We start from the raw sequence: 27,611 nt of genomic DNA, 5'->3' as shown, positions 1-27,611 counted from the left end.
GACATATAGTAAATGTTTATGCTTAACATATACCATCATTAGCAACTTCTCTGTGCCTCAGTTCCCTCATCTGTAAAATGGGGATGAAGACTGAGCCCTACATGGGACAAGCTGATTACCGTGTATCTACCCCAGTGCTTAGAACGTGCTTGGCAAATAGTAAATGCTTAAAAAATACCAACATTATTATTATTATTATTTATGAGCATATTTGAAAGCAATGGGGAAGAAGCCATGGAGAGCGAACAGTTGAAAGATGGCACTCAGGGAGGGAAGAAGGGGTGGGACAAGAGTTTTGATAAGGTGTGAGGAGATGGGGTTGGATGAGCAGATGGAGGAGGTGGATTTTGAGAGAAGGCCAGAGATAACCTCCTGACATACTGCTGGGAAAGATGGGAGAGTTGAAGAAGGGGCAGGAAGAGGGAGGGACTGCAGAAGAGCAGGGGAGATATTAGGGAGATCATGCCTGTTAGCTTCAATTTTTTCAATGAAGTAGGCCAGGTCATTAGGGACAAGGAATGGTGGAGGCGGGAGTGGGGGGACAGGGGACTTGAAGAGGGAATTCAACATCTGGAATAACTGGCAAAGGCAATAGGCATGGATGTTAATAAAAAAGGAGAAATAATTTTGCCGGGCAGAGGGGTCAGCAGAGTTGAAGTTCGCAAGGCTGAACTTGAAGTGGATGAGGTCAGCCTGATATCTAGATTTCCACCAGCTACACTATGCAGCTCGTGCACAGGAGCAAAGGAAGTAGACTGTGGCGGTGATCCAGGGCCATGAGCTAGTGGTCCAGGATTGATGAAGGAATAGGGAGTGAGTGCATTGAGTTCAGTAGAGAGGGTGGTGTTGAGGGTGTCAATTTGGTCATCGGGGAAAGTTAAATAGGGCATGATGAGTTGAGAAAATTGGATGGGGTCAAAAGATCAGAAATTTCTGTGGGGGAACAGGACAGGCTGTGTGGAGGAGGTGTGCGGGTGAGAAAGCAACTGAGGAGGTTGTGGTTGAGGCATTTCAGAGGTGGTGAGGGTAAAGATTGTACAGTGACTGGAGATGATTAATTAAGTGTGTCCAATCTGGTGAGTGGGAGATCTGGAGTGGAGCCAGAGGTTGGTGGAGTTGAGGTGTGATATAAAGCGAAAAGTGGAAGGGTCGTCAGGGACATCTATGTGCATATTGAAGTTCCCAAGGGCTGCTTGGGGTGCGTTTAGGAGAGTGGAGCGCCTCTGCATCTTGCTGCTTTGGAGCCTCTGGAAATTTTGCAGTAGGAAAGTGTTAGCATACTTAGATTGTGAGCTCCATCTTAATGATGATGACTGTGGCATTTGTTAAGTGCTTACTATATGCCAGGCACTGTACTAAGCACTAGGGTAGATACAAGACAATCAGGCCAAACACAATCCCTATCCTACTTAGGGCTCATAATCTCAATCCCCATTTCACAGATGAGGTAAATGAAGCACAGAGAAGTGAAGTAACTTTCCCAACGTTGCAGAGCAGATGAGTAGCAGAGCTGGAATTAGAACCCAGGTCCTCTGACTCCCAAGTCCATGCTCCTTGTCACGCTGACATCCACTAGGCCATGCTGCTTCTCTAAGGTCTAATATCATAGACTGTGAGCCTCATGTGGGACAAAAACTGTGTCTTACCTATTATCCTCTATCTAGTGCTGTGTTTAGTAAAGTTTTTGGCACACAGTAAGCACTTAATAATGATTATGTTATTTGTTAAGCGCTTACTATGTGCCAGGCACTGTAATAAGTGTCAAGGTAGATACAAAATAATTGGGTTGGGCCATACTCACTATCCTATATAGGGCTCACAGTCTTAATACCCATTTTACGGATAAGGTAACTGAGGCACAGAGATGTGAAACGAATTGCCTAAAGCCACGCAGCAGACAAGTGGTGGAGCCAGGATTAGACGCAGACTCCAAGGCCGGTTAAATGTGCATTAGGCCACACATTTTCTCAGCAGATATCATTTACTAATAGATATTTATTATTATTGTTATTACTATTATGAATAATTATTGTTACTGGAGAACTACAGGCGCCAGGAAGCCTGGTTGGAACACAAATTCATCAGTGCAATCCCCTGTGAATGATGGAGGCAGGAACAGGGTCTGGCCTCTATTTCAGGGCCAAGGCGGAAACGCACGCAGGTTCAAATTCTTCTTGATTGCATCTTGGGACTCCCTTCCGCAAGACAAGTCCTCATCCCAGCTGATGGCTTGCCTACCTGAGAGAGAGAGAAAAGAGGAGTACTGCACCTCTCCAAGAATAGAAGGCCAACAACTTGAATGAGAAGTAGGATGGAGGACAGGAAGTTTGAGATAATAGAACTTCTCCATGTATGTTTCAGGAACCACTTTCCCTCAGCACAAAGTAAGCAATTAACAAATACCACATTTCTTTGCATTATTATTCATTCATTCATTCATTTATTCAATCGTATTTATTGAGCACTTACTGTGTGCAGAGCACTGTACTAAGCGCTTGGGAAGTACAAGTTGGCAACATATAGAGATGGTCCCTACCCAACATCAATCGTGCCCTACAGTGGGCTCACAGTCTAGAAAGGGGAGACAGACAACAAAACAAAACATATTAACAAAATAAAATAAATAGAATAAATATGTACAAGTAAAATAAATAAATAGAGTAATAAATATGTACAAACATATATACATAGTGACTTGAATATAAATAGCACACCCCTCTAAATGTTTATCACAACCAAAAATTTGGTAACCCAGTTTTCTGGATATGCATACGCTAGGTATCTAAGCATGGGGACTTTACTTTTTTCAGAGCAGTAGTTGCCCAAAATCAATCAATTAATCAATGGTATTTATAATAATAAGAGTAAGAATGGCATGCATTAAGCGGTTACTATGGGCCGAGCACTGTTATAAGCACTTGGGAGGTTACAAGGTGATCAGGTTGTCCCACGTGGGGCTCACAGTTTTAATATCCACCCCACAGAAATATTTAGCGACTGTTGACCCAACAGCCAAATCTGGAGATGAGAAATCAAACAATGGACCACAAATCAATCAGAAGGAAGGTCATTAAATGTGATTTAATCAACCTCTAGCTGTTTTGGCTCTTTCCCAGGGTTAGATTCAAGGGGCATTTGGGAGATAGCCATAAAGAGACTATAAACAACAACTTTTGCCCAGTATGGAGTGGCCAACTGGGTGTTAAACCACCTCTTGGAATGTGTCCGTGTTTGCCCTGAACCCACCTCAGGAGTCTCAGGTCTCTCCATTAATGAAGTCTCTCTGGAGCCCTTTGCTGGAGCCAGTGATAGCAGTGAGAAGGCGTGCAGGGCCCTATTTGTTCCCCAGTATTAGAGTCAGCATCCTCTGGCGGATGTGCTTAGTGTTAATGCCATACACCAGTGGATTGAGCACGGGGGGGCACCAGGAGGTAGAGGTTGGCCACGAAAATATGAACCTGAGGTGACACCCAGTGGCCAAAGCGGTGGGTGAAGAAGGAGAAGAAAGCTGGGATGTAAAAGATCATGATGACACACACGTGGGACCCACAGGTGCTGAAGGCCTTGAGTTGTGCATCCTGGGAGGGCAGGTGAAGCACAGTATGGAGGATGAAGCCATAAGAAAAGGCAATGAGCACCACATCCATTCCTGTGACCAAAAGTGCAACTGACAAGCCATAGATGATATTGATCTTGATGTTAGCACATGCCAGCTTAGCAATGCCCATGTGCTCGCAGTAGGTATGGGGGATCACATGATGCCCACAGAATGGCAATCTGCGGATCAGGATGATGAACGGGATGTCAACGATTAGGCTTCGGGATATGCAGGCCACTATGATTTTCCCAATGACTCTGGAGCTGAGGATGGATGAGTAGTGTAGTGGGTGGCAGATGGCCACGAAGCGGTCAAAAGCCATGGCCAGCAGGACAGCTGACTCGGTGCCAAAGACCGTGTGGACAAAGAACATTTGGGTGAGGCAGCCATGGAAGGAGATGGGTTGGGCACCAAACCAGAAGATAGCCAGCATCTTGGGTGATGTGATGGAGCAAAGCACCAGGTCTGTGAGTGAGAGGATGCAGAGGAAGAGGTACATGGGCTTGTGGAGGGTCTTGTCAGAGGCTATGACCAACAGGATGGTGGCATTGCCCAGCAGAGCCATGATGTACATGGAGCAGAAGGGGATGGAGATCCAGATGTGCTGATCCTCCATCCCGGGGATGCCCAACAGGAGGAACGCAGAGGGATGGAAGCTGGTAGTGTTTGGAATTGACATGGTGACCTGCAAAAAAGAAGAAATGGGGAGGGACAAACCCTACAATTATCCCAAAAAGAATAATTACTCAATGCCAACTCAAGACACAGATTCACCAGGAAGCTTTTCCAGATAAACTTCTCCCTTATTTTCTACCTCTGGTCAATTCTGTCATTCCAGTCCCTTCAAGTCCTTATATACCTTTGTCATCATATGGATACATTTCTGTCTGTGATCTTAGGCTTTAGGTTTCTCTTCCTATGACAGTTCCTAGGTCTTTTTCTGAACTCCACCTACAACCACTACCCTGGAGAATTCTTTTACCCTGAGGGTTTCAGCTATCATCTCTATGGGAACGATTCCCAAATCTACATCTCCAGCCCTGACCTCACTTCTTCCCTGCAGTCTCACATTTGAATACAGTCTTCATTCATTCAATCACATTTATTGAGGACTTACTGTGTGCAGAGTACTGTATTAAGCACTATTTCTTAAGTGCTTACTATGTGCCAAGAACTGTTCTAACTTCTGGGGGAGATACAAGGTTATCAGGTTGTCCCAGGTGGGGCTCACCGTTATAATCCCCATTTTACAGATGAGGTAACTGAGGCACAGAGAAGTGAAGTAACTTGTCCAAAGTCACACAGCTGAAAATGGTGGAATCGGGATTAGAACCCATGACCTCTGACTCCCAAGCCCAAGCTCTTTCCACTAAGCCACACTGCTTCTCTCTGTGCTGCCTTCGGGACATCTCTACCTGGATATTTCTTGGACAACAAACTAAACATGTTCAGAGCAGAACTCCTTATCTTCCCACCAAACTCTGTCCTTCTGCTGTCTTTCCCATCACTGAAGATAGTGCCATCATCCTTCCTGTTTCTTAAGCCGGTGAGCTTGGCATTCTCAACTCATCCCTCTCATTCTACCTACATATTCAATTACCAAGTCCTGTCAGTTCTAACTACAAGGCTTTGATAAAATCCTTCCTTCCCTCTCCATCCAAACTGCTACCACAGTGATCTAAGCAGTCATCCTACCCTTCCTTGACTACTCCATCTACCTCCTTGCTGATGTCCCTGCCTCCTGTCTCTCCCTACTCCAGGCCATACTTTGCTCTGCTGCATGGATCATTATTCCAAAAAACTTCAGTCTCTGTCTCCTCACTCTTCCAAAACCTCCAATGGCTGCCCATCCACTTCCACATCAAAGAGAAACTCCTTACCATTGGCTTTTAATAATCAGCTTGCCCCAACCTAACTCATCTCACTGATCTCCTACTACAGCCTAGCCTTCACACTTTGCTCCTCTAGCACTGGGTTACTTATCGTGCCCCAATTTCACCTATCTCACCTCCAACCCCTTTCCCATGTCCTCTCCTTATCCTGGAAATCCTTCCTGCTCCATATAAGCCAGAACACTACTCTCTCAACCATCAAGCCCTTGTATTAAGATTACATCTCCACCAAGAGGCCTTCCCTGATTAGGCCTTCTTTTCCCTGGCTCCCTCTCCCTTCCGCGTCATTTATTCCCTCGAATCTGTGACTTTTGAACATTTGATAATTTCCCCATTCTCAACTCCATGACACTCAGTGCTTAGAACAGTCCAGCACTTAGAAAAATGCTTGGCACATAGTGAGCGTTTTACAAATACCATCATTACTATTACTTATGTACATAGCTTTAAATTATAATTTTAAATTGCTTATTTATATTAATGTCGGTCTCCCCACCTAGATTGTAAACTCACTGTGGGCAGGGAGCCTGCCTACTAACTCTGTTGTATTGTGCTTTGCACATAGTAAGCGCTTAATAAATGCTATTATTATTATTATTCTATATGCTGAGGTAGATACAAGTCCTTGTCCCACATGAGGCTCACATTCTAAATGGGAGGTAGAACAGATACTGACCTCCCCTTTTGCGGTTGAGGAAACCTAAGCCCAGAGAAGTGAAGTCACACAGCAGACAGGTGTCAGAGCTGTGATTAGAACGCAGGTTCTCTGACTCTCAGGTCTGTGCTCATTCTCCTAGGCCACTCGGTAGTGTTCAAAGTTCGATGTGAAACAGGAGTCTATAATAATAATAGTAATAATAATGATATTTGTGAAGCGCTTACTGTGTGCTATAAGTACTGTTCTAAGTGCTGGGGTAGATATAAGATCATCAGGTTGCCCCACCTGGGACTCACAGTCTTGATCCCCGTTTTACAGATGAGGGAACTGAGGCCCGGTGAAGTTAAGGGGCTTGCCCAAGGTCACACAGCAGACAAGTGGCAGAGCAGAGTAGAACTCATGTCCTATAACTCCCAAGCCCATGCTCTTTCCGCTAAGCCGCACTGCTTCTCCTATTCATTCATTCATTCAGTCATTTATTGAGCATTTACTATGAACAGAGCATTGTACAGGGGGAGAGAACAGTATAACAAATAGACACATTCCCGTCCCACAGGGAGCTTAGAGTCTAGAGTAATCATCTTTCCCTGAGGGAATCTTTTATTCCTCAGCCCATGTGAGTAATACCCTCTTGGAAGTCACTAGTCTCAAAAGATCACTCCTCTTTCTCCTTTCCGGCTTTCCCAGAATTCATGCCTCCTCCTCAAATGAGAAAAATAATGAAACAGATCCTCTGTGGAAGTTGAGCTCTAAGAAGATCCCTGAAATGTGAAGCTCCTTCTTCCCCTGAGCATATATTAGCACCGGCTGCCCAACTCAGCTTCCACAGAAGAGTGATCTTGCACTTTGAGCTTGCTGCCGCTTAACAAAATTGATGGTTTCTTGCAATTGGCTCTGGTGCTGAATGTCCCTATTCTGTGATGCAGTTAATGTCGGGGATAGAGCTCATATTATTGCTGAGAACTTGTCAGAATATGGAAGGGAAGATGTGTATGCTCGTGGCTTAGTGGAAAGAGCACGGGCTTGGGAGTCAGAGGACATGGATTGTAATCCTGGCTCCACCACTTGTCTGCTGTGTGACTTTGGACAAGTCACTTCACTTCTCTGAGCCTCAGGTAACTCATCTGTAAAATGGGGATGAAGACTGTGAGCCTCTGTGGGACAACCTGATCACCTTGTAACCTCTCCAGTGCTTAGAACAGTGCTTTGCACATAGTAAGTGCTTAATAAATGCCATTATTATTATTATTACTCTCCCAGGTGCTTAATACAGTGTTCTACTTATAGTAAGTGCTCAATAAGTATCATTCATTTATTTATTTTTAATGGTATTTGTTAAGCACTTTCTATGTGCCAGTGTTGTGCTGAGTGCTGGGATAGATAGAGATTAATCGGGTTGGACACAGTCTCTGTCCCACATAGGGCTCACTGTTTAACTACCCATTTTACAATTGAAGTAACTGAGGCAGAGAGAAGTGAAGTGACTTTCCCAGAGAAACCCAGAAGACAAATAGTGGAGCCAGGATTAGAACTCAAGTCCTTCTTAATCCCAGTCCCATGCTCTATCCACTAGGCAACGCTGATTCTTTATATGTGTATGTGATTGTGTGTATGTGTGTGTTTTTTTTTGTGCTCTTGTGTTCCTTCAGACTGACAGCTCCTTGAGAGCAGGAACTACTGCATCTTCACCTCTCTGGGTCCTTCCCCTCAACACCAAGAGTGTTATATGCCAGGTATGGAGAGGCTGGGGTTCTCCCTTCCTCCTGTTTCTGTCAGACTGTCAGTCCCTTTAGGGCAGAGCCTGTGCCTTCCCTCTCTGCCTCTCCTCAGAGAATTAAGTGCAGAGTTCAGGTACCAGAAGCCACTGAGGTCAGATTGTGAACAAACTAAGATTAAGTGTGTCAAGCCTACCTGGGTTACAGGGGCCAAACTGTTGTTCAAGAAATAACTGACTGAAGGTTGGGTCTCATTAGGAGGGGATGGAGGAGTCTTTGCCATTCTGGGTCATGATGGATGACACTTCCAGATCTGCTCTACTAATCCGAGGTCAGGAGTGGGGAGGTGGGGAGCAGGAGCTGAGAGTGGGGTCGGGGGAGGCAGTAAAGAGCTCTGGGACCTCAGGGAGCACAGAGTTGGGACAGAGTGAAGTCCCAAGAGATGTGCATAAAGAAGATGGTTTGCCCAGGCCAGGCAGTCTGAAACTACTGTGAGCCAGGATACAGCCTGCTGGTCAGCTGGGGGCCAGAGTAGAGAAGGGCAGAGGAAAGCAGGGGTCAGAAGGGCAGAGATTTGAACTGGGATTCTCTCTGTAAGGAGACAATTGAGAATTAGTCTAGGTTCCTGCCCACTTGGGTATGAATCAGAGCTTCCTCCTCTGTTGGACTGTACGATTCTTGAGGGTAGAGATTGTGTCTATTGCATGCTCCAAAGTACTTAGTGCAGTGTTTTGCATATAGTGAGTGCTAAATAAGCACTATTGATTGAATCCCAGGTTGAGGCTAGAAAGAAAAGGAAACCATTTCTGATTCTCCATTACCATTATGGGGACCCTCTCATGGCCCCTCCCAGCTCTAGAAAATGGCAGATTCATTGCTGATTGTCTTCCCTCTCCCCGTTGTTCCCTGCATATTCAGCTCGCTCGCCATCGCCTACTTCCTTCTCCCCACCCTCCTCCTCCACTGGCTCTTACATCCCCAACTTGACCTCTAGTAGACCCAGTACTGGCTGCTTGTCCTTCTGGGTCCTACTGACATTTTCATCTTTAGGACTTTCCATTGTAGCCTGACCCATTGTAAAGAGCCCAGGCCTGGGTGTCAGAGTGCCAGGTTCTAATCTCTTGTGTTGCCCAGTTCCACTAGCCTCCACACTTAGAAGGGGCAGGAGGAAGCCAGGAGGCTCATTCCTTGGTGACACTTCTTGAGGGAAGTGTAAAGCCTTTGCTAAGCCAATCAGAGAGACGGGTTTGGAAGGAAGTAGAGGAACCAGGTAGTTGGAGAAGAAGACCCTCTTTTTTTAAAATGGTATTTGTTAAACATTTACTATGTGCCAGCACTATACAAGATAGTCAGGTTGGACACAGTCTCTGTCCAACAGGAGACTCATGGCCTTAATGCCCATTTTACAGGTGAGGTAACTAAGGCACAAAGAAGTTGAGTAATTTGCCCAAGGTCATACAGCAGACAAGTGGAGGAGCAGGAATAGTTACGTGACCCCCCGAGCTTGTTCTCGCCTGTCCCTCCGTCGACCCCCGGACCATGTCATCCCCCTGGCCTGGAATGCCCTCCCTCCCAACATCCGCCAAGCTAGCTCTCTTCCTCCCTTCAAGGCCCTGCTGAGAGCTCACCTCCTCCAGGAGGCCTTGCCAGACTGAGCCCCCTCCTTCCTCTCCCCCTCCTCCCCCTCCCCATCCCCCCCCACCTTACCTCCTTCCCTTCCCCACAGCACCTGTATATATGTACATATGTTTGTACGTATTTATTACTCTATTTATTTATTTATTTTACTAGTACATATCTATTCTATTCATTTTATTTTGTTAATATGTTTGGTTTTGTTCTCTGTCTCCCCCTTCTAGACTGTGAGCCCACTGTTGGGTAGGGGCTGTCTCTATATGTTGCCAACTTGCACTTCCCAAGCGCTTAGTACAGTGCTCTGCACACATTAAGCGCTCAATAAATACGATTGATTGATTGATTGATTGATTCTGGCTCCCAGGCCCATATGCTATCCACTAGACTATGCTGTTTCTCCACTTTCTCTATGCCAAAGAAATCCCATGTGACAAGGTTTACCTAGAAGAACAGAAAATCCCACCTTGTTGCCCTTTCAGACAATTTCCTCTCATTTTTATCATACTAGACATGGAGGCATCAGTTCCCTATCCTCCATATAAATGACACTTCAGAATCTTGAAGGAACAGGAGTTTGGAGAGGATGACCTCTCCTCAGGGTACTGTCAGCCTGAGGAATCCAGGTCAAGAGGCAAGTATCATCTTAGAGATGGGCAAAGTGGGATTCTGGACAGGGATTAAATCTAGCAGCTCTGTTTTATTACACTCTCTCATGAGCTTAATATTTGTTAAGCGCTTACTTTGTGCTGGGCCCTGTATTAAGTGCTGGATGAATTCAAACAGATTCAGTTGGACATAGTTCCAACTGTCCCATGTGGGGCTCACAGTCTCAAGCCCCATTTTGCAGATGAGGGAATTGAGGTCCTGGGAAGTAAAGTCATTTGCTCAAGGTCACACATCAGACAAGTGGAGGAGCTAGGATTAGAACCCATGACCTTCTGACTCCCAGGCCCGTGTTCTATCCACTATGGCACACTGCTTCTGGTCCCTAACCCTTGGGAACTCACAATCTAAGAGTTTGAATGGGGCAAAGGGATGGAAACAAACTAATCAGGAATGATGGAACATGAAAGCCCAACATAGCACAAAACCAAATCCACAAAATAGACTTAAATTCTCAGTAGGGTTGGAGGAGCACAAAAGCAAGTGGGGGCAGCTTTTAGCCCCATCCTGGAATGCATGGAGCATGCTGAGAATGGTCAGAAGGGAAGGTGGTGGTTACGATGGTGCCTTTTTTCTGCAGAGGTCAAAGAGTTCTGGAGTATAATAATAATAATAATAATATTTGTTAAGTGCTTACCATGTGCAAAGCACTGTTCTAAGCGCTGGGGAGGTTATAAGGTGATCTGGTTGTCCTACAGGGGGCTCACAGTTTTAATTCCCATTTTACAGATGAGGTAACTGAGGCACAGAGAATCAATCAAGCAATCAATCGTATTTATTGAGTGCTTACTGTGTGCAGAGCACTGTACTAAGCGCTTGGGAAGTACAAGTTGGCAACATATAGAGACAGTCCCTACCCAACAGTGGGCTCACAGTCTAGAAGGGGGAGACAGAGAACAAAACCAAACATATTAACAAAATAAAATAAATAGAATAGACATGTACAAGTAAAATAAATAAATAAATTGAGTAATAAATATGTACAAACATATATACATATATACAGGTGCTGTGGGGAAGGGAAGGAGGTACGACGGGGGGGATGCAAAGGGGGAGGAGGGGGAGAGGAAGGAGGGGGCTCAGTCTGGGAAGGTCTCCTGGAGGAGATGAGCTCTCAGTAGGGCCTTGAGGGAGGAAGAGAACTAGCTTGGCGGATGTTGGGAGGGAGGGCATTCCAGGCCAGGGGGAGGACATGGTCCGGGGGTAGACGGTGGGACAGGTGAGAACGAGGCACTGTGAGGAGATTAGCTGCAGAGGAGTGGAGGGTGCGGGCTGGGCTGTAGAAGTAGAGAAGGGAGGTGAGGTAGGAGGGAATGAGGTAATGGAAAGCCTTGAAGTTAAGTGAATTGCCCAAAGTCACACAACTGACAGTTGGCAGAGCAGGGATTTGAACCCATGACCTCTAACTCCAAAGCCCATGCTCTTTCCACTGAGCCATACTACTTCTCCAATGTATGCAGGAGTATGTGGGAACTGCTTTCATCCTCAGCCCCGTGAGGACAAGTCATGCCAGGAGCAAGGACCCTCAGTTGGAGTAGAGATAATGAATATCATTAATAAAGTGTTTGATTGACAAATGTTGCTGATCCCAGATCTTGCTCTAGAGGCAGGGATCCTGCAAAGAACCCCCTTGCCACCCTCCCCCTGAACCCTTTGAAAATAGGGAGATGGATGGGAAGTGGGGAGGGAAAGAAAGAAAGGAAAGTCAGTGTGCAGAATCCCCTGGTTCTGCAGCTATTTTGTTCTGTATTCTGCTGCCTGTCCCTGGACCAAGTCCAGGACTATGCTGGAGAGCAGTGGAATCAATCAAATTTTTTATATTTGTTAAGCTCTTACCATGTGCCAGGCACTGTTCTAAGCACAGCAGTAGGTACAAACAAATCAGATTGGACACAGTCCATGTACCAGGTGGGGCTCACAGTCTTCATCTCCATTTTATAGATGAAATAACTGAGGCACAGAGAAATGAAGTGACTTGTCCAAGCTCCCACAGCAGACAGATGGTGAAACCTGGATTAGAACTCAGGCCCGTGCTCTATCCACTAGGCCATGGTGCTTCCCGATGGTACTGATTAAGCCTTTATTATGTGTAGAGCACTTTATGAGAAACTTAAGATGAGAAAAAATACAACAGAATTAACAGACACATTCCCTGCCCATCTGCAGAGCATCCAGAGAGGGAAAGGTCTGGCAGCTAAGAAGACCACAGGAGACCCAGAGAGGACTCAGGAGCAAGAAAACAGCCCAAGAGTTGTCTCAGAAAATAATAATAATAATGGCATTTATTAAGCACTTACAATGTACAAAGCACTGTTCTAAGTGCTGGGGAGGTTACAAGGTGATCTGGTTGTCCCTCAGGGGGCTCACAGTCTTAATCCCCATTTTACAGATGAGGTAACTGATGTGCAGAGAAGTGACTTGCCCAAAGTCACACAGCTGACAACTGGAGGAGCCGGGGTTTGAACCCATGACCTCTGACTCCAAAGCCTGTACTCTTTCCACCGAGCCACGCTACAGACCTATGAGCAGGAGACTGGATTTCAGGGTTTTACTTGATGAAACACCATATTGTTTTCAAATATTAAACACAGATAATTATGCCTTTTTAAAGTTATAATATGCACTGCCCAAATAGACATTTATCCATTAAAAAATCCATCCTAATTCTGCCATGATTAACTTAAGTAGATGTGGACCATATTCATTTACTAAATCAATGGTATTTATTGAGGGCTTATTGTGTGCAGAATGCTTGGGAGAGAATAGACACAGTCACTGCTCACAACGAACTAACAGTCTAGAGAGGAAGACAGACACTAATATAAATAACTTAAGGTTATGGACATAAGTTCTGTGGGGCTGAGGGTGGAGTGAATATCAGTGCTAAAAGGGTGCAGAGGCAATGCAAAACAGAGCAGGAGTCTGGGAAAAGAGAGCTTCATGGGGGAAGGCTGCTTGGAAGAGATGCAACTCTAATAAAGCCATAAAGGTGGGGAGAGCGACCTTCCGTCATATACGGAGAGGGAAGAATCTACAGGTTAGAGGGAAGATGTGGACAAGAGGTGGGGTGTGTGAGAGATGAGATTGAGGAATGGTGATTACGTTGGTATTAGAGGGGTGAAGTGGGTGGCCTGGGTTATAGTAGAAAATCAGGAAAAAATAAATAAGGAGTTTCTGTTTGATGTGAAAGTGGATGGGCATCCATTGAAGGTTTTTGAGGAGTAGGGAGACATGGACTGAACATTTTTTAGAAAAACAATCCAAGCAACAGAAAGAAGTATGGATGGGAGTGGGGAGAGGCAGGATGCAGGGAAGTCAGCAAGGAAGAAGATGCAGCAATAAAGGTGGGATACGATAAGTTGCCAACATATAAGTTCAATATGTTGCCAACTTGTACTTCCCAAGCGCTCAGTACAGTGCTCTGCACACAGTAAGCACTCAATAAATACGAATGAATGAATGAGTGAATAAGTCCTTGAATCAGATAGTAGCAGTTTGGAAAGAAAGGAAGGTGCAGATTTTATCAATGTTGTGAATTTAAAACCAACAGGATGTGGTTACAGATTGAATATGTCAATTGAATGTTAGAGTTGACCTGAGGATAATGCCAAGGTTATAGAATGTTTGTTGAATTTTCATTTTCTCCTCTGTTAGACAAATTGGCATGCAAATTGGAATAGGATATATGAAAAGCTTAGTCAATTTCAAATGAATCATTAAGTTTGTTTTTCTAAGGGATTTCCCTTCTCTCCACTCTATAAAGAATTTGGAGCACCTTAGTAATTATAGCATGGCCTAGTGGTAAGAACACAAGTCTGGGTTCTAGTACTAATAATAATAATGGCATTTATTAAGTGATTACTATGTGCAAAGCACTGTTCTAAGCGCTGGGGAGGTTACAAGGTGATCAGGTTGCCCCACGTGGGGCTCACAGTCTTAATCCCCATTTTACAGATGAGGTAACTGAAGCACAGAGAAGTCAAGTGACTTGCCCAAAGTCACACAGCAGACAAGTGGCGGAGCTGGGATTTGAACCCATGACCTCAGACTCCAAAGCTCATGCTCTTTCCACTGAGCCATGCTGCTTCTCTAATCCCAATTCCACTACTTGTCTGCTGTGGAAACTTGTGCAAGTCACTTAACTTCTCTGTGTCTTGATTTCCTCTTTTGTTAAAATGAGATTCAATACCTGTTCACTATCCTGTCTAGACTGGGCACCTCATGTATAGGAACTGTGTCTGACATGAATATCTTGTCTCTACCCCATTGCTTCTTACAGGGGTTGTAGGCATTTAACAAATACTATCATCATTATTAGTATTGTTATTGTCGTTATCAACGTTTTGCTTACCCTTTGTGTGTGTCTCCATTTTTTGTCTCTGATACACAACCCTCCACTCTGAACAACATCAGGATACTGTTGCTTTGGACTAATCCTGGGGCCTGATTCTCTAAAATAAGTAAGGTTGTCTTCACACTGCTATGTGTGACAACAGACAGCTGTGATGTTGAAAGTTCTTGAAGAAGTTTGTGTTATTTGCTGGCACCAGAAAGGAATATAAGCAAAGAAATATTTACCGAACAGATAATGTTGATCTATAAATCCTAAGAAAATATGGTCCCACGTAGAATTCTACATTTTCAAATTTTCAAACTGCAAACTGGAATTTTAAAAGTAGTAAAACCCCCACATAATAATAATAATGATGACACTTGTTAAGCACTTACTATGTGCAAAGCACTGTTCAAAGCAGTGGGGGGATACAAGGTGATCAGGTTGTCCGACGTGGGGCTCACAGTCTTCATCCCCATTTTACAGATGAGGTAACTGAGGCTCAAAGAAATTAAGTGACTTGCCCAAGATCACACAGCAGACACGAAGGGGAGTCTGGATTAGAACTCATGACCTCTGACTCCCAAGCCCGGGCTCTTTCCACTGAACCACGCTGCTGCTCTAACGTTAAATGTAATTTTGAATCTCCAATTCCATAAGAATTCATGAAGAAAGTAGATCTGTGACAGTTTACCAAGGAGAAGAGAAAGTTTAGGGAAGGCATATAAAAAGCCTTCGAGATGAACATAGTGATCACTAGAAGAGAGTCAACCATTTTTCAACCTCACCGAGACTTGGTAAGTGCAAATTATTTCTAGTTGTAACATGAAGGATTTAGATTAGACATAAGAAGATGGAGATCTTCTACACGCACTCCCTTGGTGACCTCATTCACTCCCACGGCTTCCACTATCATCTCTATGCTGATGACACCCAGATCTACATCTCTGCCCCTGCTCGCTCCCCCTCCCTCCAGGCTCGCATCTCCTCCTGCCTTCAGGACATCTCCATCTGGATGTCTGCCCGCCACCTAAAGCTCAACATGTCGAAGACTGAACTCCTTGTCTTCCCTCCCAAACCTTGCCCTCTCCCTGACTTTCCCATCTCTGTTGACGGCACTACCATCCTTCCCGTCTCACAAGCCCGCAACCTTGGTGTCATCCTCGACTCCGCTCTCTCATTCACCCCTCACATCCAAGCCGTCACCAAAACCTGCCGGTCTCAGCTCCGCAACATTGCCAAGATGCGCCCTTTCCTCTCCATCCCAACCACTACCCTGCTCATTCAAGCTCTCATCCTATCCCGTCTGGACTACTGCATCAGTCTTCTCTCTGATCTCCCATCCTCGTGTCTCTCTCCACTTCAATCCATACTTCATGCTGCTGCCCGGATTATCTTTGTCCAGAAACGCTCTGGGCATATTACTCCCCTCCTCAAAAATCTCCAGTGGCTACCAATCAATATGCGCATCAGGCAGAAACTCCTCACCCTGGGCTTCAAGGCTGTCCATCACCTCGCTCCCTCCTACCTCAACTCCCTTCTCTCCTTCTACAGCCCAGCCCGCACCCTCCGCTCCTCTGCCACTAATCTCCTCACCGTACCTCGCTCTCGCCTGTCCCGCCATCGACCCCCGGCCCACGTCATCCCCCGGGCCTGGAATGCCCTCCCTCTGCCCATCCGCCGAGCTAGCTCTCTTCCTCTCTTCAAGGCCCTACTGAGAGCTCACCTCCTCCAGGAGGCCTTCCCAGACTGAGACCCTTCCTTCCTCTCCCCCTCCCCCCCCTCCACCCCCGCATCTTACCTCCTTCCCTTCCCCACAGCACGTGTATATATATATATATATATATATGTTTGTACATATTTATTACTCTATTTATTTATTTATTTATTTTATTTGTACATATCTACTGTATTTATTTTATTTTGTTAGTATGTTTGGTCTTGTGCTCTGTCTCCCCCTTTTAGACTGTGAGCCCACTGTTGGGTAGGGACTGTCTCTATATGTTGCCAATTTGTACTTCCCAAGCGCTTAGTACAGTGCTCTGCACATAGTAAGCGCTCAATGAATACAATTGATGATGATGATGAACCCCATGTGGGACAATCTGATCACTTTGTATCTCCCCCAGCACTTAGAATAGTGCTGGGCATGTAGTAAGGGCTTAACAAACACCATCATCTTAATTTTTTTTTTTATGCCAACGTTAAATAATGTTTCAAGGAGAAGGGGGTAGTCACCAGTGGGGAAGGTAGCTAAAAGGTCGAAGAAGACCTGGGAACTTTTTCCTTCCTGATTTAAGACTGAAAAACCCTCGTAACATCACACTACCCCTGCATCCCACCTCCCCATCAAAGCACATTCCCTCTAGTCCTGTCTGCATGCCAGGGGAAGTCCCAGAGAGACCTAAAACATGGTACCGGGGAGGGCAGAGGACCAGCCATTCCTCACGGGGACCTTCTGACCTGGCAACGTTCCAGGAAGAGACAAAAAATGCTCTCATGCAACCGTTTTCCAGCTTTCCTCTACATTCTAAGCACCTTGAGGGCAGTAGGCCCTCAGTAAGTACATGATTGAGTGATTTATTGATTGATTCCTGTCCTTGAGGTCTCCTTAACTTTCAGGGAAGAATTATCTCTGACTGGGCAAATCCAATTCCCGGGTTAATTTACCAGGTAGGAGCTAAACAGCATGTTCAAGGTAGAGATCTTCACACTATTCTCCTTATTTCCAGCAACATCCATGGTCCCCTCCGTGTCCACCAGGAATACAGCCACCTAGGGGGAAGAGGTGTGAAGGTGGAAGTCACATGAAGGCATGTTGATTTTAAGAATAATAACGGTGGTATTTGTTAAGAGCTTACAATGCATCAAGCTCTGTACTAACCTCTAGGGTAGATACATATGGCGCTGTCCCCCATGGAGCTCACAGTCTAGGTATGAGAGAGAAGAGGTAGCTCACTGTGGGCAGGGAACGTGTCTAATCAATCAATCAATAGTATTGAGTGCTTACTGTGTGCAGAACACTGTACTAAGCGCTTGGGAAGTACAAGTTGGCAACATATAGAGACAGTCCCTACCCAACAGTGGGCTCACAGACTAGAAGGGGGAGACAGAGAACAAAACCAAAACCGACTCTGTAACATTGTACTCTCCCGAGCACTTAGTACAGTGTTCTGAAAACTGTATGCACTCAATAAATATGATTGATTGATTCAAGATCTTGAATCCTCATTTTGTAGATGAGGAAACTGAGGCACAGAGGAAGTCAAGTGACTTGCCCAAGGTCACACATTGGCAAGTGGCAAATTCAGGATTAGAACTCAGGTACTAACTCCCAGGCCTGGCCTCTTTCCACAAGGTTGCATTACTTTCACCTCCTTTCCTGCCCTTAGGGGAAAGGAGACAATTACCTTCCTTATCCATTCTTGGGGACTGCTGGTTTGAACAGGCCAGTTACGTGGCCCATCATCCTCATCAATGGTATTTATTGAGCATTTACTGTGTGCAGAGCACTGTACTTTGCACTTGGAAGAGTACAGTGCCATAGCATTAGTACACCTGTTTCCTGGCCACAACAAGCTTACAGTCTTAGCCCAGTACCCTAAGACCTCTGCCTTCCTCGACACCTTCTACAGGCCTAGAACCACTAGCCCTGCCAAATCTTACCTCCTTAGCAGACTTTCCTTTCAGGATGAAAGGCTTGCTACAGATCCACAGTCCTCTGGTTGTGGGCTCCACCCACATGCGCCACTCAAAACCTTTCAGAATTTCTTTATTTTTCCCCATCCATGCATCATGAGACTTCTCCTGTGCAGACAAAAGGTTGTTATTATCATAATTCATAGCATAATTTACGATTTTTTTAATTCCCCTCCAGACTGTAAGCTTGTTGTGGGCAGGGAATGTGTCTGTTATATTGTTATATTGTACTCTCCCAAACGCTTAGTGCAGTGCTTTGCACATGATAAGCGCTCAATTCATTCATTCATTCAATCGTATTTGAGCGCTTACTGTGTGCAGAGCACTGTACTAAGTGCTTGGGAAGTACAAGTTGGCAACATATAGAGACAGTCCCTACCCAACAACGGGCTCACAGTCTAGAAGGGGGAGACAGACAACAAAACAAAACATGTGGACAGGTGTCAAGTCGTCAGGGTAAATAGAATTACAGCTAAATGCACATCGTTAACAAAATAAATAGAATAGTAAATATGTACAAGTAAAATAGAGTAATAAATCTGTGCAAACATATATACAGGTGCTGTGGGGAGGGGAAGGAGGTAGGGCGGGGGGATGGGGAGGAAGAGAGGAAAAAGGGGGCTCAGCCTGGGAAGACCTCTTGGAGGAGGTGAGCTCTCAGTAGGGCATTCATTCATTCAATCATTTTTATTGAGCGCTTACTGTGTGCAGAGCACTGTACTAAGTGCTTAGGAAGTACAAGTTGGCAACATATAGAGACGGTCCCTACCCAACAATGGGCTCACAGTCTAGAAGCTCAATAAATACTACTGATGAATTGATTGATTGACTGAGTATCATGATAGATCCTTGGGGAACAAACAAAAGTGTAATAATAATAATAATAATTGTGGTATTTTTTAAATGCATACTGTGGGCCAAGCATTGTACTAAGCACTCAGGTGGACATAAGATGAACAAATTGAACACGGGTCCTGTCCCTCAAGGGTTTTGCATCTAATGAGGAGGAAGAACAGGTATTTTATTCTCATTTTACAGATGAGGAAACTGAGGCTCAGAGAAGTTAAGTGAGTTGCACAAGTTCAAGTTGCACAAGGTCACAGCAGACATTTGGTGGAAGGACTAGAGAAGCACCATGGCTTAGTGGAAAGAGCAAGGGTTTGGGAATCCGAAGTCATGGGTTCTAATCCCGGCTCGCCCTTGTCAACTCTATGACTTTAGGCAAGTCATTTCACTTCTCTGTGCCTCAGTTATCTCATCTGTAAAATGGGAATTAAGACTGTGAGCCCCACGTGGGACAACCTGATAACCTTATAACTATCCCAGCGCTTAGAACAGAGCTTGGCGCATAGTAAATGCTTAACATATACCATCACTATTATTATTATCATTATTAACTAAGTCCCCTGACTTCCAGGTCTACTTTTCAAGTAGAAGGCATGATCCCTCTCCTCAAGTTGCTTATCGATTAATGGGGGAAAAAAACCTGCTGTTGATCCAGTGGAAATAGTAGTGCTTTGAAAATCAGACACCTGTGTTCTAATTACAGTAATTCAGGCTAACATGAACAAAGACAACAAAGGTGCTTAATAATGCTGATCATCAATGCTATTAATTGAGCATTTACTGTGCAGAGCACAGTATTAGGTGGTTGGGAGAGTGCAATACAACAAAGTTGGTAGACACGTTCCCTGTCCCAGTAAGCTTACAGTCTAGACATAGTGATAATAATGACGATAATAATAATAATTTGTAGTATTTGTTAAGCACTTACTATGTGGCAAGCACTGTACTAAACACTCGGGTAGATACAAAATAATCAGTTACTACATAATAATAATAATGATAGCATTTATTAAGCACTTACTATGTGCAAAGCACTGTTCTAAGTGCTGGGGAGGTTACAAGGTGATCAGGTTGTCCCACGGGCAGCTCACAGTCTTCATCCCCATTTTACAGATGAGGTAACTGAGACACAGAGAATTGAAGTGACTTGCCCAAGTGCACAAAGGAGCCAAGTGGTGGAGTCAGAATTAGAACACCCAGAAACTCTGAACCCTAGGCCTGGGTTTTTTCCACTAAGCTATGCCATCTGAGCTATGTACTTCTCCATGAGCTGGTCCCCTGCTAGACTAATAAATCCTCATTTTACAGATGAGGGAAATGAGGGATAGAAAAGTGAAGTGACTTGCCCAAGGGCTCACAGGAGAATGTCTCACAGGAGATGGTCATTCCATCACTAAATCCTGTTGGTCTCATCTTCATGACATCACTAAAATCCACCCTTTCCTCTCCATCTAAACTGCTACCACATTAATACAATCACTCATCCTACCCTGCCTGGATTACTACATCAGCCTCCTCACTGACCACCCAGCCTCCTGTCTCTCCCCACTCCAGTCCATATTGCATTCTGCTGCCGAAATCATTTTTCTGCAGACACGTTCAGGAAGAGAAGCAGCATTGCTCAGTGGAAAGAGCACAGGCTTTGGAGTAATAGGTTATGGGTTCAAATCCTGACTCTGCCGATTGTCAGCTGTGTGACTTTGGGCAAGTCACTTAACTTCTCTGTTCCTCAGTTCCCTCATCTGTAAAATGGGGATCAAGACTGTGAGCCCCACGTGGGACAACCTGACCACTTTGTATCCCCCCAGTGCTTAGAACAGTGCTTTGCACATAGTAAGAGCTTAACAAATACCATCATTATTATTATGTCTCTGCACTTTCCTCAAAAAACTCCAGTGGTTGCCCATCCACTTCCGCATCAAATAAAAATTCCGCACCATTGGTTTTAAAGCCCTCAATCACCTTGCCCCCTCCTATCTCAGCTTGCTACTCTCCTACTACAACCCAGCCCTCACACTTCACTCCTCTAATGCTAGCCTTCTCAATGTGCCTCGATCTCATCTATCTCACTGCTGACCCCTCGCCCATTTCCTACCTCTTTCCTGGAATGCCCTCCCTCCTCAAATCCAACAGGCACTCACCCCCACTTCAAAGCCTTACTGAAGTCACATTTCCTCCAAGAGCCTTCTCTGACAAAGTCTCCCCTTTCAATAATAATAATGATAATAATAATAGTATTTGTTAAGCGCTTACTATGTGCCAAGCACTGTTCTATGCGCTGATAATAATGAGGTATTTATTAAGCACTTACTATGTGCCAAACACTATTCTAAGTGCTCGGGTAGATACAAGGTCATCAGGTTGTCCCACGTGGGGCTCACAGTCTTAATCCCCATTTTACAGATGAGGTAACTGAGGCACAGAGAATCAGTCAATCAATCAATCGTATTTATTGAGCTCTGTGTGCAGAGCACTGTACTAAGCGCTTGGGAAATACAAGTTGGCAACATATAGAGACAGTCCCTACCCAACAGTGGGCTCACAGTCTAGAAGGGGGAGACAGAGAACAAAACAAAACATATTAACAAAATAGAATAAATATGTATAAGTAAAATAAATAAATAGAGTAATGAATACATGCAAACATATATACATATATAGAGGTGCTGTGGGGAAGGGAAGGAGGTAAGGCGAGGGGGATGGAGGGGGGAGGAGGGGGAGAAGAAGGAAGGGGCTCAGTCTGGGAAGGCCTCCTGGAGGAGGTGAGCTCTCAGTAGGGCCTTGAAGGGAGGAAGAGAGCTAGCTTGGCAGATGGGCAGAGGGAGGGCATTCCAGGCCTGGGGGATGACGTGGGCCGGGGGTCGATGGTGGGACAGGCGAGAACGAGGCACGGTGAGGAGATAGTGACTTGCCCAAAGTCACACAGCTGACAAGTGGCGGAGCCGGGATTAGAACCCATGACCTCTGACTCCCAAGCCCATGTTCTTTCCACTAAACCACACTGCTTTTCCTCTTCCCTCACTTCCTTCTGCATCTTCCTGACTTGCTCCCTTTGTTCTGTCCCACCCCCAGCCCCCAAATACTTATGTACATATCTGTAATTTATTTATTGATTTATATTAGTGTCTGTCTTCCTCTTCTAGACAGTAAGCTCTTTGTGGATAGGGAATGTGTCAGTTAATTGTTTTGTTGTATTGGCTCTCCCAAGCACTTAGTACAGTGCTCTACAGACAGTAAGCATTTAATAAATATCATTGAAAGAATGAATAAATGAAAGTGGTGGAGCTAGGTTAAGAACCCAGGTCCTCTGACCCCCAGGTCCAGGCTCTTTCCATTAGGCCATGCCACCTGAGCTGTGTACTTCTCCATGTACTGCCCCCTGCCAAACTAATCATGGCACTCCAGGCCCCAGTGGAAACAAGACCAACCAGGACGAGGGAGTGCGAGTTGTGCTGTGCAAGCCACAAGCAATATCTTCAATTCCTCTAAGCACACATCCAACCCAGAAATCTCAGGACTGAGGCTCCTGCATCATTCCTGATGGGTGACTCCATCACAATGGAGAAGATATGGAAACACAAAAGGATTAAAAGACTAAAGAGAAAGTAGTGTGAGAAAAGCCTAGGTTTCCTTGACCAGTGTCCTAAATATCCTCAGTGTCCTCTCTTTGGGCAATGCCTCTTAATTATGGTTGTCATCTATCAGTCAATCATTCAGTCAGTGGTACTTATTGAACACTAACTGTGTGCAGAGCACTGAACGAAGTGCTTGAGAAAGTCCAATATAACAGAGTTAGTTGACATGATCTCTGTTCTCAAGGAACTTGCAACGTAGCAGGAGAGACAGACAATAAGAATGAATACAGTGATTGGACTTAAGTTCATCGCTAACACAGAAAGGAGAGAGAGTAGGGAAGGGAAGATTAGGTATTCAGGGAAGGCTTCCTGGAGGATATGTGATTTTAGTAGAAATTTGAAGTTGGGGAGAGTGGGGGTCTGATAGATATGAAAATGGAAGGAGTTGACGGTGATCAAGGTGCTGCAATTATGTTGGTGTTGGAGGAGCAAAGTGTGCGGGCTGGGTTGTAGTGGGAGAGGAATGAGTTTAGGTAGGAGGGGAAGAGCTGATTGAGTGCCATAAAGCCAGTGGTGAGGAGTTTCTTTTTGATGTGGGGATGGATGGGCAATACTGGAGGTTTTCTAGGAATGGCGAAGCAGAATTGCCTAGTGGCTAGAGCACAGGCCTGGAAGTCAGAAGAACCTGGTTCTAATCCACTTGTCTACTCTTGTGACCTTGAGCAAGTCATTTAACTTCTCTAGGCCTCAGGCCCCCTCACAGGGTCGCACCTAGAGAGTTTCCAGTACTCTACCAGTCACGACCACAGGAGGGAGAGTCAAGCAGAATCACACCAATTCCATTCCTAGCTTGGACAGTGGCTAGTGAGTGGAAGGCAATCTGCTACAAGTCAAAACTCCCTGTGCTGGGCAGCAGCAGCATGGGAGAGAGTCGAGGGCAGAGACTGGTTTACTGCACGGAAGGAGGTGATGGTATTTTTACCAAGAAAACTCTATGGATCAACTATCAGAACAGTGGGGCTTTCTGAAAGAGATGTGTCCATGGCGTCGCTATGGGCGGGACACTTCTTGACAGCATAAGGCAATAACAACAAGGCCTCAGGCACCTCATCTGTAAAATGGAACTGGAGACTGTGAGCCCCATGTGGGACATGAACTGTGTCCAACCTGATTAGCTTGTATCTACCCCAGTGCTTAGTACTGTGCCTGAAACAAAATAAGCGCTTGACAAATGCCATTAAAAAAAAGAATAGAGTGTGCAGAATTATTTTTTAGAAAAATGATCAGAGAAGCAGAGAGAAGTATGGACTAGAGAGGGCAGAGATAGGAGTCAGCGTAGTGAGGGAGGAGGCTGATACAGTAGTCGAGGCAAGATATGATAAGGGTTTGGATGCATGCGGTAACAGTTTGAGTTGAGAGGAAGGGATGGATTCTACAGATGTTGTGAAGATAGAATTGAAAGGATTTTGTGACTGACCGAGTGTGTAGGATAAAGGAGATAGGTCAAGTATAACACCAAGGTTGTAGACCTATGAGACAGGGAGGATGCTGGTGTTGTCTGTTCTGATGGGAGAATTGGAAGGAGGAGAGGGTTTGGTTGGGAACATGAGGAATTGAGTTTGAACATGTTCAGTTTGAGGTGTCTGTAGGACATGCAAGCAGAGCTATCCTGAAGTCAGTAGGAAATCTGAAATTGCAAAGACGAAGAAAGTAGGGGCTGGAAATGTTGATTTGGGAATGAGTTATCATTCATTCATTCATTCATTCAATTGTATTTATTGAGCACTTACTGTGTGCAGAGCACTGTACTAATTGCTTGGGAAGTACAAGTTGGAAGTACAAGTACAAGTTCTCCAAGGGAGTGGATGTAGATGGAGAGATTAGAAGAGGATCCAGAATTGAGACTTGAGGGATCCTCACTGGCAGAGAGTGGGAGACAGAGGAGTATCCTGTGAAGGAGACAGAGACGGAGTGGCCAGAGAGGTAGGAGAAGTAGGAGAGGACAATGGCAGGGAAATCAAGGTTAGATCATGTTTCCAGTGAAAATGATGTTCCACTGTGTCAATCGTTGCTGAGAGGTCAAAGAGAATTAGGGTGGAGTAGGGTGTGCAGAATTTAATAAGGAAGTCATTGGTGACCTTGCAGAGAGCAATTTCTGTGAAGTGGAGGGAGTGGAAGCCAAATTGCAGGGGGATTAGGAGAGAGTGGTGGAGAGGAAGTGGAGGAAGTGGGTGTAGGCCACTTATTTGAGGAGCTGGGAAAAAAATTTAGGAAGGTGATATTAAGATATTCATTCATTCATTCATTCAGTAGTATTTATTGAGCATTTACTTTGTACAAAGCACGGCACTAAACGCTTGGAAAGTACAATTCGGCAACAGATAGAGACGGTCCCTACCCAACAACGGGCTCACAGTCTAGAAGGGGGAAGATATGTGTAAAGGGATCTTAAGTTCATACTCCTCAGCATTTCACTCCAATAGTAACTCCCTCCTGCCTTGTCTCTTACACCAAACCGATGGGCTATTGGAGAGCCTGAACTGACCCTGCTGGCACCAAACCTGCAGCTTTTACATAGAGGTGAAGGTCTCTGAGGCAGGTAACAAGAGGGAACGTGGGTGACTCTGCATCATTATTGATCTTTGGATGAATGTCCACTGAACTAAGGATTGGGACTGAGTAGGCAGCCAGGGTGCCTGAACTCACCTGATTCCCCTGATTCTCCTGATTCACCTCATGCTCCAATCTTCTCCACAAGTAGTTGAGCAGGAAGGATTTTCCTTTGCGTTGTTCTCCAAAAATGGAGATCACACACACAGGCAAGTCTTGGACTTCCTTCCTCTCCAAAGTTTCCTTCAAGACATCTTCATTCAGCTGAAAGACTTTTCCTTTGATTTCCAACAGCTGGAGGGCTTGACCCTGGTAATGTGGTAATATTATTTAATATTGAAGGGCAAACATCAATGCTACATTTCTGCATCCTCTCAAAAGCCACCCCCTCCTCCTGTGCATCTGATCCCGTTCCTTCACACCTTATTGAAACTCTTGCTCACTCCCTTCTTCCCTCCCTAATGGTCAACTTCAACTGTTTGCTTTCCAGTGCTTCTTCCCTACTGCTTTCATTCATTCATTCAATAGTATTTATTGAGTGTTTACTGTGTGCAGAGCACTGTACTAAGCTCTTGGGAAGTCCAAGTTGGCAACATATAGAGACAGTCCCTACCCAACAACAGGCTTACAGTCTAGGAGGAGACAGACAACAAAACATGTAGAAAGGTGTCAAAATCATCAGAATAAATAGAATTAAAGCTATATGCACATCATTAGCAAAATAAATAGAATAGTAAATATGTACAAGTAAAATAAATAGAGTAATAAATCTGTACAAATATATACAAGTGCCGTGGGGAGGGGAAGGATGGGGGGATGGGGAGGAGGAGAGGAAAAAGGGGGCTCAGTCTGGGAAGGCCTCCTGGAGGAGGTGAGCTCTCAGGACTTTGAAGGGAGGAAGAGAGCTAGCTTGGCAGATGTGTGGAGGGAGGGCATTCCAGGCCAGGGGAAGAACGTGGGCTGGGGTCCGACGGAGGGACAGGGGAGAACGAGGTACAGTGAGGCATGTTTCAAACATACCTATGTATCCCCTATCCTAAACAAAAACCCCCTCCCTTGACCCTATGGCTCCATCCACTTATCACCCCATTTCCCACTTACCATTCCTCTCCAAAATCTCTGAGCGAGTTGTCTGCACCCACTGTCTCAAATTCCTTTCCTCCAATCTGGGAGAATCCTCAGTCCCCTCCAATTTGGCTTCCATCCCATTTACTAATCAGAAACTGCCCTTTCAAAGTTCACCAATGATCTCCTTCTTGCCAAATCCAATAGCCTCCATACCCCATCCTAATCCTCCTCTATCTCTCAGCTGCCTTCAACACTGTGGACCACCCCCTTCTCCTGGAAACATTATCCAACCTTGACTTCACTGACTCAATCCCCTCCTGGTTCTCCTCATCTCTCTGGATGTTCATCCTCAGTCACAGACTCCTCCTCTGCCTGCCACCCCCTAACTGTGGGGGTCCCTCAAGGTTCAATTCTGGGTCCCCTTCTATTCCCTTTCTACACCCACTTCCTTGGAGAAGTCATTTGCTCCCATGGCTTCAACTATATATGGATGATATCCAAATCTACAACTCCAGCCCTGATCTCTCTCCCTCTCTCCAGGCTTGCATCTCCTTCTGCCTCCAAGGACATCTCTACTTGGATGTCGTTCCATCACATCAAAACTAGCACACCCAAAACAGAGCTCCTTGTCATCCCACTCAAACCCTGTCCTCCCCCATCACTGTAAATGACACCACCATTCTTCCTGTCTCACGAGCCCTTAATCTTGGTGTTGTCTTGGACTCTTCTCTCTCATTCAAAGCCCTACTGAGAGCTCACCTCCTCCAGGAGGCCGTCCCAGACTGAGCCCCCTTTTTCCTCTCCTCCTCCCCATCCCCCCCACCCTACCTCCTTACCCTTTCCACAGCACTTGTATATATATATATATCTGTACAGATTTATTACTCTATTTTACTTGTACATATTTACTATTCTATTTATTTTGTTAATAATGTGCACATAGCTTTAATTCTATTTGTTCTATTTGTTTTTATTATGGTAATAGTAAACCCCTTGTGCCGCATGGCTGTGACTAGAGTCTTTTGTTGAACCCAGCAATTTGGGGGCTCACCTGGGATCCACATGAGCTCATGGGAGAGGCCCATTTTGAATCTGCTGGTCCTAGGACTATAACCTCATATACACATAAAGTAGGGAGTACTTTCCTTCAGGTGAATATCCAAACTTCCATGCCCTTACGTGGCCTGGTGACAAGAGAAATCCAAGGCCCTGTGTGATCAGGCTCTAGGGCTGCCCATCGTGCCTTTGCTGAAGAGAGCAGGGGAGTTGCGGACATGTCTTGTTCTGTCTCTTTCTTCTGCACTCAGCACCCAGTCAGT

The 27,611-nt window shown here is 45.2% G+C and overlaps 2 protein-coding genes and 1 non-coding gene across 3 annotated transcripts; 1 reads left to right on the top strand and 2 right to left on the bottom strand.

The window, feature by feature from the left end:
* Window positions 1-3,386: 3,386 nt before the first annotated feature.
* On the bottom strand, window positions 3,387-4,277 carry LOC119921645 (olfactory receptor 52D1-like). Its single transcript, XM_038741739.1, has one exon. It carries the CDS (start codon window positions 4,275-4,277, stop codon window positions 3,387-3,389), a length of 891 nt encoding a protein of 296 aa, XP_038597667.1.
* A 10,356-nt stretch (window positions 4,278-14,633) lies between these two features.
* Window positions 14,634-27,364, bottom strand: LOC119942589 (atlastin-3-like). The gene is made up of 7 exons (XM_038763437.1): window positions 27,344-27,364; window positions 25,348-25,533; window positions 18,161-18,301; window positions 17,165-17,269; window positions 16,733-16,784; window positions 15,104-15,250; window positions 14,634-14,701 (listed from the first exon to the last, which is right to left on the bottom strand). Exons 1-7 carry the CDS (start codon window positions 27,362-27,364, stop codon window positions 14,634-14,636), a joined length of 720 nt encoding a protein of 239 aa, XP_038619365.1.
* Window positions 23,368-23,505, top strand: LOC119924920. Its single transcript, XR_005449598.1, has one exon. It is a non-coding gene; the product is annotated as a small nucleolar RNA SNORA7 (small nucleolar RNA).
* Window positions 27,365-27,611: the final 247 nt, after the last annotated feature.

This window comes from Tachyglossus aculeatus, chromosome 2, assembly GCF_015852505.1.
Source record: "Tachyglossus aculeatus isolate mTacAcu1 chromosome 2, mTacAcu1.pri, whole genome shotgun sequence".
Classification (NCBI taxonomy): domain Eukaryota; kingdom Metazoa; phylum Chordata; class Mammalia; order Monotremata; family Tachyglossidae; genus Tachyglossus; species Tachyglossus aculeatus.
Note: the sequence above shows the minus strand (reverse complement) of the source record. Positions and strands in the feature narration are given on the sequence as shown.